This window comes from Orbicella faveolata, unplaced genomic scaffold (genome assembly GCF_042242905.1).
Source record: "Orbicella faveolata isolate gen_17 unplaced genomic scaffold, um_ofav_v1 contig_46, whole genome shotgun sequence".
NCBI lineage: Eukaryota > Metazoa > Cnidaria > Anthozoa > Scleractinia > Merulinidae > Orbicella > Orbicella faveolata.
The window spans coordinates 17,356,887-17,371,066 of NW_028301576.1; the positions used below are offsets into that span (position 1 = coordinate 17,356,887).

Sequence of the window (14,180 nt, forward strand, 5' to 3'; positions counted from 1 at the left end):
AGCGGGAACCAACGTTGGACTCAATCCCTTCCGAATGAAACAGCGGCAACAACTTTTTGAGACAAACAAACAGCCAGTATTCTACATCCCTTTAATTCCTATTGGATCGGTTGTCAAAGAATAATTGGTAGTTAAAAGGTATTGATAAACTATAACTTCAGGAGAACTTTTTACCGTCGCATTGTAGCTTTCATCTTTCTCGTGTGGCGCACCGTCAGAAGTGCGGTCTTTAAAAAAGCCTTTCTTCAAGAGTTCGTATGGGATATAAAGATTTATCTTATCAATGCGGTTCGACCATACTTCAAAACGTCAATGTGAGAACGATATGAGTTTTAAGGACTTTTAAAGCAATGTAAATTAGGGATCTTTAGTTTTCACAAAGAATGTTAACAGCTGTTTTATTGCGAGCTGAACGGACACACTACTATTTTCAAAAAACATAATTCTCTAAAAAATTAATGATGGGGAAACAGTGCACATTTTTAAAGCTTACAGAGCTTTTGTTAGCAAGTAATGGCCACTGTGTGTTGATAGAGACAACGGTGTGTAACATTGTTTTCTGATTTATGGCAGGACGAGAAAAGGAACCCCAAACCTGAACATGAATGGCCATCTGAGGACTTCTGGAGGGCGTTGTCCTGGCTAGATCCTGGTACATTTGCAGAATCAGAAGACGAGCCGGGGCCTGGGTCATCGGATTAAGTCAGTTCCGATCAGCAGCTGCAGCAACAAACAGGCAAGAGACTGGATCAGAGACTGAACAAAAGGACGAGCGGCAGACTGGAACAGTCACATGGTCAGCATAGGTAGCAGATTATTACAAATGATTAGGAAAGAGTTGTCAGAAGTTTACACACCTAGACCTTAAGGTGGCATGGGTACTTTTATGTCAGTCATGTCTTAAGCTTAGTGGTCAAGTGAACAAGTACAAAGTCTCTCAATCTGTTTTGAAATCCTTTACTTTGAAACAAAAACTACTGAACACTAAAGCTTTGAACGCCAAATATGCACACACAATTTGATAATTGTTGTTAAAGTGCACCTAACCCCAAAAATTTTTTTTCGCTAGAACGAATCTACTTATTATTTGAAATAGTTCTGCGAAAAAATTTTTGAATTCCGTTAAATCCTCGATTTTCTGTGCCACGACGAAATCTCGAAAATAGCTCCAAAACACCGCCATTTTGTTTCACGACCGAGTTTGAGGAGAATGGGTCCAGCGGCTCTTGTGACGTCTACCCAGGTTCCCCCAAGGTTGGATATTTCTTTTCCTCTCATTTCCTTCAGGATGGTGCAATACACATTCGAAAAGTGCGCAGAAAACGCCTTCCAGAGGTGCTATCGGCTGTTGCAGCAATATTCCAGATTTAAAGAAAGATATACTGTACAATTTACTGACGATGATCGGCTAATGGTGCAATAAAGACATAAACGATGGTTGATTTTGTCGAACCGAAACAAGCGAACTGAATCTGTGAGAACCATTGAAGAACTCTCACTGGAATTTGTTCCGCAGACTTTCGAATGCTATTTTCATAAATTTTCTGCTTAAAGCTAACCAGAAATTTGTAGAAATACTACCTACAACCTATATCTTCCAATCCCGCAATATTTATAACATAACCGGCAAAGTTGTGTGATCCGGTCATGATCAAGAAGCGTTATACTGATATGTAAATAGATCGCAACTGTACGCCGCTAACCAACACTTATTTCTCTTTCGATTTAGATGAAAGTCGAAGATTAATCCTCTAGAATTACATGATAACAAAATTGTTAGACTCACAGAGTTTTTCGAAGGTTTGGAAATCAGCAGTGCGACAAAGATTCTGTGCAATAGCGTCGAAAATATGACCGCGTAAGATTATCTGCGGACCGCTTAGGGAACACATCCTTTTCGCTTATCCGACGACTTTTTTGTTCACTGCAAACTTTGAGAACAATTTACATTGGTTATTTGGAGTTACGACTTAAAACGTGTGACAATATGAAATCGGTAATTGTATGAAATGTTTCCTTCCGCCTTGCTTCCCGCAGCTTCAAAAATACAGGTCCAAACAATACGATTTTCAATCGATCGAAGCCAATGTTTTGGAGGTCATCAAGTCTCGAAAACTGCAACACGTACGTCGCTGTTATAAACATGAAGCATTCAACTGAAAGTAAAACACAAACTGGATTTAACAGCACCTTGACAAAATACATTCTCGGTAAGGACAAATGTAAACGGGCTATAAACACGCGTGGGAATCTTATGTTTAGTTGACGAAATTACCATCCAAAGCAGTCCTTGAATTTTCTTTCCTGCTTTTCGTTTACCTGCTCCTCCACTTCGTATCTAGCTTTCCATTCCTAATATACAAGCAGCTCGTCCGCAAAAACGTCTTCCCCGTCGTCGCTTGAAATATTGTAAATTGCTCTCAAAGCTCTAAGCAGTGAGTTCACAGTCGTCGAACGTGTTCGATTGAAGTTTATTTCGGAGCCTTCCGAATCGAAACTTAACTCTGACTCCAGTGACGAAAAAGAAATGATTCTGAGACAAAACTTGGACGTTTTAGTCCCAAAATACATCGGAACGATTAGTTTTGCGTTCTATTTTCTCGAGCAAATACAGAGAGTTGACTGAGGCGCTATTGTGTTTGGTTCCTGGGTAGACGTCATCAGGTACCGCCGCCCCAGACTCCCTAAAACGCGGTCGTGAAACACTTAATCGCGACTTTGAAAGAGCATAGAAAATCGAGGATTCAACCAAATTCAAAAATTTCTTCGCCCAAATGCTTCAAATAAAGTCTAGATTTGTTTTAGCGAAAAAAAATTTTGGGGTTAGGTGCACTTTAACCAGTTTTGTCGCCTCACATTTTTGTTCAACGCCGTATTTTATGTGAGATTTTTATGTTAAAATTTCGAGGCAATGAAAACCGAAAGTGACTTTGAGTTTTTTCGTTTGACCGCTGTGTCTAAGGCATGTAGAAGTGGGACTTAGTAATGTAATCTAACACTGGGAATCACGATGAAGCGAAACAGTGTAAGCACAGGGAGATGTCACATCAAAATAGAGATGAAAAAAAATGGTAATCGTGCAGACATTACAAATTTTACTTACATGAACGGTTTGTGCGACATGTGGAACCAAGACACCTTTAGCTTTAGAAACGTCTCGGAATTCTGAGAAAGCTCATTTATTTCAGGGAAAAATCGTTTGATCGGAGAATTTGAAACAGTTTCTGTTCGACCCAAACCTAGGCAGTGTTTGTGCGAGCCCACTGTGTGTAAACGGATTTTAGGGTAATAGTTGTCCATTGCATTTGTTTCGTTTGAAAGCTTTGATTCAAGATCTTTAGATACTTTTCTGTCACTTTGTATATGGACATGTAGGGTTCTCGGAAGATGCAGTCTGTTCTAAGGCCTGGATTAAGCGTCGCGCTATAGTCGAGGCGAACTCAATTGATGAATTAAGTCAAAATTTGCTACGACTGCCAACATCGGGCTGGAGTAGTGCAGCACGACAATCTCTGCGCTACCCGACTTTGCGCGAATGTTGATTCAAAAGTCTAGCTACTGTTGTGTCGATTTCAATGTATGTGTAGAGCCTGCTTATTTAGACTTTTCATAGATCTGAGCACATTGCTTTTAGAACAGGATTACACTGAGTCGAAAGTACGACTGAACTCAGATGATAGAATAATCAGATGATGAACTGAGTTGAACTGAATTACAAGTGAGTTGGACACGAGTATAGCGCGACGCCTGAATCAACTGTCGAGCTGCACTGGTGCCTCAGGCAAACTAAACACAATCCACTGTACTGCAAAAAGATGGCGACCAGTACATTTATCTGTAATATTTAGCGCACGAAAACCCTAAAAACGCTGATAAAAACGCACAGAAAAGTTATAAAAACTTCAAAGCTGACATAGACAATGTTGTTAGTACAAGGACGAATTCTTGAAAAAATATGACTTTCTGTGGTTGGTTAGTTTGTTTGGTTGTGTTAAGTTCGCAAGGTATTGTGGTAAAATGTACAACCGCCATCTTTTGAATGCGGTGGACTGAGTTCGATATGACGATAGCGAGATATTTTGAACCAAGCCTAACATTGTGCATTTGCTGGCCTTAAAGCATCTTAGTTTTCTTTTTGCACTCCGTCGTGAATATCAGAGCCTATACAATGTTAAAATGTATAATGTAAAGCATTTCATTTTTAAATACATAGTCTTTGACGTTTCAATGTCATCGTCGCTTACTTATCAAGCCAATTTTTTTACAAACCTGAAGAATGGTTAATAAATACCTGTGTGCATTAACGATAACCCGAGGAAAGGGGAAAACTGGAATAATTGAAAAAATGATGCTGGTGAAAAGAAAGTGACGGTCACTTTGTGATTCAATAACACGGTAGCAACATTGAACAAAATGTTTTGAATGGATGTAGAGTTTATTTTTTTGCTTTTCGATTGTTCAATTCAGTTCCTGCGGGCCAGGTTCGTTGCTAATTTCTACGTTTCCAACAGGTAATTAAACCGTTTTCTGCTAAAGTTGTAAGTAATAGACTTGATGGTCAAGAGCACGTTGAGAACATTGTCAAAGATTATATGGTCTGTCGCCAGGATAAAATTGTCATTGTACATTTTAGAAATCGAACAAGAGTGGATGTTTGAGAAAACGCAAAACACCAGGCGTGGACGAGTGTTGGCACAGCTCTTTCGAGTTCTCTCAAATGTTCATGGATGTTTCATTACCGAAACAAGGAAAGGAATTATGCACTTTCTTTCATGAAATGAATTTTGGAAAAATTTTTCCCTTTTCAGTGTATCGATAATCGTTTTTCAATGAATATTAGTGTTTTGATCAGTTTGCTTGTTTATATCATGAATGATTCTTGACCAGAACTTGTCGGAGTATCTGCAATGAAATACCAGTAAAGCTATTGTAGTCAAGGACACTGTTCTATAAATTCTAGACTTTACTGACGTCACTGTAAACTAAAATGTTATCATAAAGGTTTTTGTCTCGTTGAACCTTGAGCAACAAATCTTTTTGACCGTAGATTAAGCTTTTAATTCATAGTTTTTGTAGATTTTATGCCTGTGTGTCCATTTGTAAATATGTTAGAAACGTGTATTCTGTATTTTAAGAAAAGAGAACTGAATGTACAAAGTTCTTTTAGAACTTTTTGATAAGATTACCTTTCAAAAATTAGCTAGCCGTATGAACATTTTGCAAAAGAGGTGTGCAGGCGCCTTTGCAAAATAATTTACTTTCAATCAAACACAATAAAGAGTTTTGTCTAACTCGCGGAAGAGTTCATCTTGTGTTTGTTGTCGACAATGAAGGGGCGTTTTGGGCGAGCGCACAACAAAATAAGAATGAAAAGTATTGGGACGAGTAAAACTATGTGTTTCGAAAAGATGATGCATGCAGGGGCGGATTTGGGGGAGTGGATTGGGTAGCTAGCCACCCCCCTTTTGGAGACCCCTTCTCCCCCCCTCCCCCCCCCCCCCCCCCAAAAAGGATAGAGTTTGAATATTATGGCAGAGATATAGGCAAACACTTTAGGCAGGTAACTCATTGTAATTACAAGTAATGTTTTCTGGCTAAAAAAGTGATGAAAATACGTTATTCTCCAACAGCGACAGCAGTGAGAAAGATTAACGAGAACACGCATGCATTCCCCATTGATTCTGCAACCCCGATACCAGCCACTCCCACCCGTTCCCCCTTGAAAAATGTCCCCAGCATGCATATAAAATGTTAACGACACGTGGTCCTGAGCCCATTGTGTGAAGTTTTTCTCTTGTACAATGTTTTACATTCATTTATTCGTTACTAGTCTTTCATTAACATTCTGTATCGCGAAATGAAATTAGGACTTCCCAGGCCCAACCACACTAATGTTTTTTTAACAGCATTGGTTTCGTCTAAACCAAAACGCAGCAGAATATTTTTACCTTCGCTAGCGTTTTCCTTTTGTTTCCACCTAACCACACTAATACGTTTTCATTCGAAAGCGCATACTTTTTGTTGGGTTTTCGCCTTTCGTCCACACTATAAAACGCCTGAAAACGCTGATGGAAGCGACAGTATATGACGCTTTTTTCATCACCTTTTTTAAAAGCCTCCGTTTTCACCTGTCCACGCTAAAAACGAAGCGTTGGCAAAACGACGCGTCCATTTCGTCCACTTTCAATACCCTCCGTTTTCATTAGCGTGTTTGGGCGTTTTAGTGTGAACGATAGACAAAGACGCTCGCTCGCCGTCTCGTTCAGGGGTATAAATCGAGGATTCTGGTTTCACTTACGTTGTTTATGAAGAAAAGCCACTATCTTTAGCTGTTAAAAGTATCTTTTAGGGTGCACTTGAAGTAATATTAAAACAAAACGCTCTCGTTTCCGTTTTTAGGCTCGATTTCCGCCGGTCTCCCGAGTCCGGTCTACTAGCGCGGCTTCCTTTCCTTGACAGTGGTTGGTAATTCAGTCTATTCCGTTTCAAGTGATATCTTAAAGCTCGTGCCACACCCAAATTGGTCTCTTTTAGGGGTTTAATTCGAGCATCCCCGACCTTTGAGTGCCCCTGGGATTATCTGTTCTGGGGAGTGAACAGATTTCCGTGAGAGAAGCTGGAGGAGAATATTGAGCTTCCAGAACGCTTTACACGCTCTTAGGATTGTATCAACAGCGTTGAGTGTTTTGTTTTGTTTTTCTTTTCTTGAATACATAAAAAAGAACTGATTCTAAGTATACAAAATGTGTTCTTTGTAGTTAACATAAATTGGCGTTTCGATTGTCTGCAAGCAATTCATCAGTATCCTTTGATCTTCTTGAATACACCAATACCAGGCTCTGAGTTTGGAAATGACTTGAACAGTTTTAAGGCAAGTTAAGCAAAGTGAAAGATTTCGGGTCAAGATCTTCTTGAAACTACGCTTTCTGCACATTGAATGGGAAGCGTCGTATGACTGTATGATCAAAGTCTGATTTCTTCCAGAAAAATCAGCACATACATTGCCAAGAAGACAGGTTGAGAGAACAAAGAAAACCATTAACCAGGCTTGTTGATATGTTATGTAAACAAGAGAAAATCAAGGTTTCCTTCCCGTAGATATCCACTGATTGATCTCTAACTAATGCCCCATTCACACCAACTAAATCAGTTTAAGTCAGTTTTCCCAATTTGTGAATTACGCTTTTAAGAAATTTCAAACTTCCGAGTATCTGGTTAACATTTGAATCAAACAGGTTTTTACCTTGATAAGTTGTGAGGTGTGTACGCTATAAGCAACTAATTTTTAACCTTGTTTAGTTCAAAAACTATTAAATATGTTTAAAATGTTGGTGGGGATGGGGTATAAAACCATTTGATTACAGCACCCAAAGATGTTAGCAGATGTTGACAAAAGGACTTTGAGGAATGGCATAACTACCCATGGTATGGGGTCAGGGACCACCCACCCCACCCCCTACTCACTAGTTTTGTCCTCAGATTTTAAACGCACAAAAATTGCAACAATGTAACAAAGACTATACTCTAGAATGATAACTTTACAATCTGAATATATAAAGATAATTAATAAATTAACTAATCAATTACTTAAGGTGCAATAGCATCAGCACCCTAGGGACACATCAGCATTTCTTATGAATGAGTACAGCAGGTTATGGTTTGCTTGCTATGTTCAGCCTAGGTTAATAAGCTTGTTAATGCATGACTGGGTATGCTGCCATGAGAGTTCTTCTGGGGCAAACATCTGGCAACAAAACGAACACTCGATCAGTTTCTTGTAAGTGTGAACCTTCCCATGCTCATCCAGGTCTGACATTGACGCAAAGGTAAGTTCACATTGACTGCATTTAAAGGGTTTCTTATCTGCTGGCATTGCCTCCAACCACTTCATGTGTGAAACTGTTTTATAGTGCTTTTTCAGTTGCTCTGATGATTTAAACCACATTTTACACAAGGAGCACTCAAATGGTCTCTCCTCACTGTGTACAACTTGATGTTTCTTCAGTTCAAATTTTGACTTAAAGGATTTTTCGCACAAGCTACAACTAAACGGCCTTTCATCGCTATGTACCCTTTGGTGGGCTTGGAGCTGTTGTGAATTCTGACAAATATTTTTACATAAGCTGCACTGGAATGGCTTTTCATCACTGTGTATAACAAGATGCTTTTGTTTGCTATAGAGTTTTTAGAATCTTGTATCACGGTAGGGGCATTTGTAAGGTCTTTCATGGCTGTGACACTGGTAGTCAGTTTAGTAGATGATTTAAATCCCTTTCCACACAATGAGCATATGTTTGGTTTTTCAGCATTGTACACCCGTTTATGAATTTTCAGAGTTGACAAAATCTTGTAACATTTTCCACAATCAGAACATTTAAATGGCCTTTCATCATTGTGGACAGTTTTATGCCGCTTAAGTTGATTACTTGCTTTGAAAGACTTGCCACACAGATCACACTTGAATGGCCCTACATCAACATGCGTTCTTCTAATATGTTGTCTCATGTCCTCTGAGGTTTCAAAGAACTTCTCACAGAGGCTACACTGAAAGAACCTCTCTTCAGTGTGTGCTCTCTGGTGCAACTTAACCTCTGCTGCAGTTTTGAGGCAGATAATTCATGGTAGACCACATATAATCGCCTTCCCCTTTACTCCTTAAATGCTAACCGCAAGCAAACAGTAGTAAATAAATGCCAACTGCAATTAAACACAATATTTAAATGCTAACCGCAAGCAAACGGCAGTAAATAGAAGCAAACTGCAGGGAGACTATATGGGTGGCCTACCATGAATTATATCCCAGTTTTGAAGCGCTTCTTACATTTGTTGCAACTGAAAGGTCGTTCGTCACTGTGCACTCTGTTGTGGTTCCTAAGCATGGCTGCAGTTCTAAAACCCTTTCCACACAATGTACATTTGAATGGTGTTTCTTCACTGTGTGTAAGAGTGTGTTGTTTTAAATTCCTCGCTGTCATGAAAGCACTTTCACACTGGGAGCATTTGAAAGATCGTTCACGTTCTGTGTGAGTTTTTTCGTGTTCCTTGACATCTGCAAATCTCTTGAAGCTCTTCTCGCACTGACTGCATTTAAAGGGTCGCTCTTCGCTGTGAACCACTTGGTGCTTTGCAAATAATTCTCGGGTTTTAAAGTACTCACCGCATTGATCACACTGTAAAGCCTTCCTATTGCTATGAACAGTACAATTATGTCACTCCAGCTTGTCAGGTGTTTTAAAGCCCTTGTCACACTGATGACATTTAAAAGGTCTTTCTTTACTTTGTACAGCACTGTGGAACTTGAGCCTGGATGGATTACGAAATGACTTCTCACAGTGACAACATTTATATCATTATATATAACCTGACTTCATGCTCGGACAGCACCTTGTTGAGGGACGCATAGTAAGTGTTAATGCAGTGGAACGATTCCGTTGTCAGCCGCACTTGTCTTTGCGTGTGTTCACCTAGAAGGGCTTGAATGCGGCGCGGTGTCCTGTGTCTGGGTTCCCTGGCTTCTCGTTATTCAAACTGAGAATTGGTCAGCCATTTCTTAACTTTCAGACCCATAGCTGATACTATCTGCGATACGGCGCTGCTGAAACTTCCTTCACTCCGACACTGGCGTAGACTCTGAATGGTCATTTTGGCGTTCCTACGAGTTGAGATGACGACGACCGTCTTGCCCTGAAGATACCGGCACAGACTATCAGTGTTGCTTAAGATTATTTTCAACACACACAGGTAGAAATATAAAATGCGTTATATAAAGCTCTTCTCTCAGCGTAGGTTTTTGGATCTTTGTCTGAAGACAGCGTGAACAGAGCTTTTTCAATGCGTTATATTTGTCCGTGTACGGCCTTCACGGCTTCTCACCGGCACGACCACCACTTGACACTCAATGACTTCAGCGTCACTTTTACACCCTCACCTCAGTTCTACGTCTGTGTCACCAAACAGGGCGTGTCGTTTGACACTCTTTTCTAAGAAGTTGTACACTGAGAGCCTGGATAGAGTCCAGAACGTTACGCAGTGGTTCAATCTGCGTCTTATAGTCCATGGGCCAGGACCCTGGAAAGAGCCATTTGGTACCAAAACGAGGGACAAATTCTAACACTTATTTCTAACAACATTGATTCCTCTAGGTTGTTTTGGTGTATGATAACCATGCCAAATGAGTAGCTTTACTAGGATTATCACGTGATTAAATGACGTCACCCCGTTTGGCTGAATAAGCAGAATTGGTAAAAAGATGCCTAATAACGAGTAAATGCAAAACTGAAAATGTCACATACATTGATTTTCGTCATTGCAAACTTCAAAGCAGTTTTCAGACCTAATTCCAATAACTTATATCTGACTTATAGGTGCTATCTCTGAATGGTTTCCATGGCAACACTTGTTAAATTATAAATATGAACAATAAGACGGAAATGTGAAAATAAAAAGAAAGTGCTCGTGTAAATTGCATTGGTTACTTTCGAACGCCCGTTCTAAACTACATTGACTCCTCTTGCTTAGTTTGGTATATGATAACCATGTCAAATGAGTAGCTATACCAGGCTTATCACGTGATCAGCTGCAAATGACTCGGTTGGGGTGAACAGATAGAACTGGTGCAGATGTGATTACTACGGTCAAATACAAGCAAATGCAAATACAGTCATGTTACATACACTGGTTTTTAGTTATTGAAAATCTCAGACGTTTTCCGAGCTTATGTCAACAACTTATTTTTAACTTAAAGAAATTGTTCCTGGATGGTTTCCATGGCTAAACTTGCCAAATGTTACATATGAATAATTATTCAGGATATAAGAAACTGCTTGTGCATGTGTAACATTGATAATTAAAGTTAGATTTCTTCGTCTTTTCTTCGATTTCTTCGTCTTCTTCGCTGTCATCTGTTACAAACTCCTCGATAGAATCGTCACATCTGTTGTCACAGTCTAATACCTTGCACACATCTGTGCACTTCAAACCACTTGCCAGGCAACTGCAGGTAGGAAGTTGACATGACCTTGTACACGAGCAAGATAGTAGTTCTAGCACGGCTGTAGGGGCTGGGTCACCGCTCATCCAGTCAACGGCAAAGTGATCACCGTCTTCGCCCCAGCCAAAACCAATGGGGGCCGTGTCCCTTGGCAGCTTTGCAGACTTCGCTTCCAAATGACTACTTGGAAGTTTGCGCGAGCCGCATGCTTGAAGAAGCAGTCAACACAAGGTGGTTATTGGGTGGAGTCGATGTTACCTTTCTTGGCGCAGAATAACCTGTACCTCAGCTCATTAATGTTATCGGTTCCTGGTTGAGAGCAGTAGAGCTTACACATAAACTCTTGAAGGCTCTGAAAAAGCATATCTGATAGAACCCATTCCATCCCCAGCTGCTTAAACATTCCTTGGTAAGATGTCTGTTGCTTGACAAGTCGTAGGGCTGTTATCTTTTCCCTTCCAGCGAAGGCACTTACTGTGTCACAACTAGTGAAAGCATGCATACCAATTACGCATTTGCAAAGTTCTTCTCCTACCACAACACTGGAGATACTGACATATCTAGCATATCTAGTTCTTGTCTGCGCTCCACACTTGACATACATGGATGCCGAATAAAGTAATTAAACGCCAGGCAAAGCAAGAATACGTCTGTATCTTCTGATGCACGACCACCGCCTTTTAGCCAGATTTAGCTGCATGAGCTGCATGTAGAATAAGCCTGGTATCAGCTTCTTCCTGTGTGGAGTTAAGCTCTTCAACTATATTGGCAGCTTGTGAGGTAATCTCGTAACAGTCACTTTCGCACGAAAAGTGACCTTGTCTGTCAACTTTGTTCTTATTAATCCCGTCTCAACCCCTTTACCACAAACTCTGTGAAGCCCTTTTTATTCTTTGGATTCAAAAAAAATTTTCTCCACTGCTGCACCTTGTGTTTGGATGCGTCCGCATGTAGCCGCACTAAGACCCTTAAAAGGTTTTTTCTTCGTGCGTTTTTAAGAGCTTTGGGCAGATAACTTCCACAAATCTTCTAGAACGAGGACCGCAACCATCTTCGGCATTGTAAATGGGAAGATTTTCTGCGTCCAGTTCCTCGACACTCCTCCTTTCGGTCTGAACTATCTGAGTTGATGGTTCCGGGGGAAGTTGTGGTCCGAAATGCCTCGCCGGCATCGCTATTCCATTTACTCTATGCGATGTTCCTTCACCCGATAACGTTTCCTCTAGGCGGTCAATGTTATCCCATGCCAAAGTAGTACCAACATGAGGCTGGATGGTATCTGGCAATGGGATTTCAATTGTTGATGTCATTTTGTTAAGGCACAGTGCGGTGTTGATTTCTTCAAGCTGGGAATAGGCGATTCCGTGGCCGCAGCGATTAACTCCATTTGGATGAGTTCAACGTTATCTGTCATGGCCTTCACAGCATAGGGAGGGAAGAGGGATCTGTTCGGATGGCTTAATCTTTCCTCTGCTCACTCCAAACATCAGCCGGATCTTGGGCGAAGGATGTCACCAACCTCTGCATTCTTGGATGACAGTTTTTATCTGGCCACTCTTTTTCTCCAGTCTGATATGTTAACGTTTGCAAGAATGAACCCTGCTCTTTGGGAACAATCATTGCGATCTGAAGGGCGTGGAGACTATGAGATCTTGTTTTCTGTTCTTTGAATAGCTTTGCGAATGTCAATAGCAGCCCGGTGTATATTTGAGCTCCGAGAAGACTGGTTTGCATTGTCCTGTTTTTCCAGAAGAAGAGTTGTTATGTACTTGGATACATGAAGTGTGTCAAATTGGCGGAAACTATGAAGACACTGGTGGTTTCCAACAAATTTTCAATGAGGAGGACATCGCCAAATTCTGCCTGGAGATTCCGTCTGGTGTGCTTCTTTGTGGATAACTTGATTTCTTCAACAACCAAAGACGTGAGATACGTACGATATAAGTAGTTCTGTCATTTCAGTCAATCTGACTATTTTCTCGTTTGCAAGAGCATCCGATCTGATGTAATCATCTGATGTAAGCATCTGATGTAAGCATCTGATGTAAGCATCTGGTAAGCTTCTGACTTGAGATTAGCATACTCATCTTCTCAGCGATTCACCACAGCCATCGGAAGCCCCAGTGGACTTGCCTCAGCCCTAGTATAGCCCTTGTAGCATGTCCTGTGGTAACAAGCTTCAGCTGTTACGATTTCACGCGACGCAATTGCGAGAATCCTGCTGTCCTTTTTTTCCATGGCTGATTTTCTAATTGAGTGATCTGCACGCAAATCTCTGCATTGTTCCAAGGGTTCCCAATTTCTTGTTCCCTTAAGATACTTCTTTTCACAGAATATGCAGACATGTTCGTAAGTTGTGCTGGTGGTAAGGGACTGTCGGATCGAGGTCCTCTTAGCTGCCGTTGGTCGTCAGTTCAGCTTGTTGCTCTGAAATTGTTTCCAAGAGCTTTTTCACGGTAAACACGCTATGACATTTTCTGTGATGGTAAATGTTGGAATTTCTCCCTCATTTAATGTCTCAGCAACATCAAGGTGTTTTACGAACAGCAGCTGCTCGCCTCTTACAAGTGTACTTCAGGACTCCTCATCTTTTGGTCTAACTAGTTCCGTATTATCGTCAGTACAGTGGATAATACATGCACAACTGGACTGTTCTGAACGTGATCGCTTTTGATCGATGTTTTGTTCTTCAGGCGTCACATTTCCTCTCAGTTTGTGCCACCTATTTAGTGATGCAAGGTTCTACGTCAACAATAAGACTTAAAGGTTTTAAAAAGCCATTTTTAAACCGGTCTAATTTAAGCGCTGAAGTTTGTATTTATTTATTTAGGTGTTCGTTGTTCACCAAAAATGATTCTACATAAACAACAAAAGCAGCACAAAAGACCATCCGCACTGGTCATTGTAAATTAGCTTAGTCACTATATATGAATGAAATCATCTTTAGCAGTGTATGAAATGACCCTCATGTCAAAGGAAAACTATTATTTAATATCATTTTCCTTTTGATGTATTTCAAACTCCATATTTTTCAAAATCTCGCATTATGTCATCTACTGCTACACCTTTCGTATAAAATGACGAATATATACTCGAACGCCTATTTCGAGGATCTGTAAGTTTCTTGTCAAAAATCGACACTATCAGCTTAATATTTAGTTAATTGATTTCTCTAAATGTTTACCTAGAT

At 40.4% G+C, this 14,180-nt stretch overlaps 1 protein-coding gene and 1 pseudogene across 1 annotated transcript in view; one reads left to right on the forward strand and one right to left on the reverse strand.

Moving 5' to 3' along the window:
• Window positions 1–5,300, forward strand: part of LOC110067402 (uncharacterized) — an 89,703-nt gene extending 84,403 nt beyond the window's left edge. The window contains exon 13 of the mRNA XM_089278619.1: window positions 574–5,300. Coding sequence (XP_089134745.1) covers window positions 574–702 — 129 coding nt within the window. The 3' untranslated portion in view covers window positions 703–5,300. The remainder of the gene's footprint in view (window positions 1–573) is intronic.
• A 2,315-nt stretch (window positions 5,301–7,615) lies between these two features.
• Window positions 7,616–9,341, reverse strand: LOC149098699 (uncharacterized; annotated as a pseudogene).
• Between the last annotated feature and the right edge of the window lie 4,839 nt (window positions 9,342–14,180).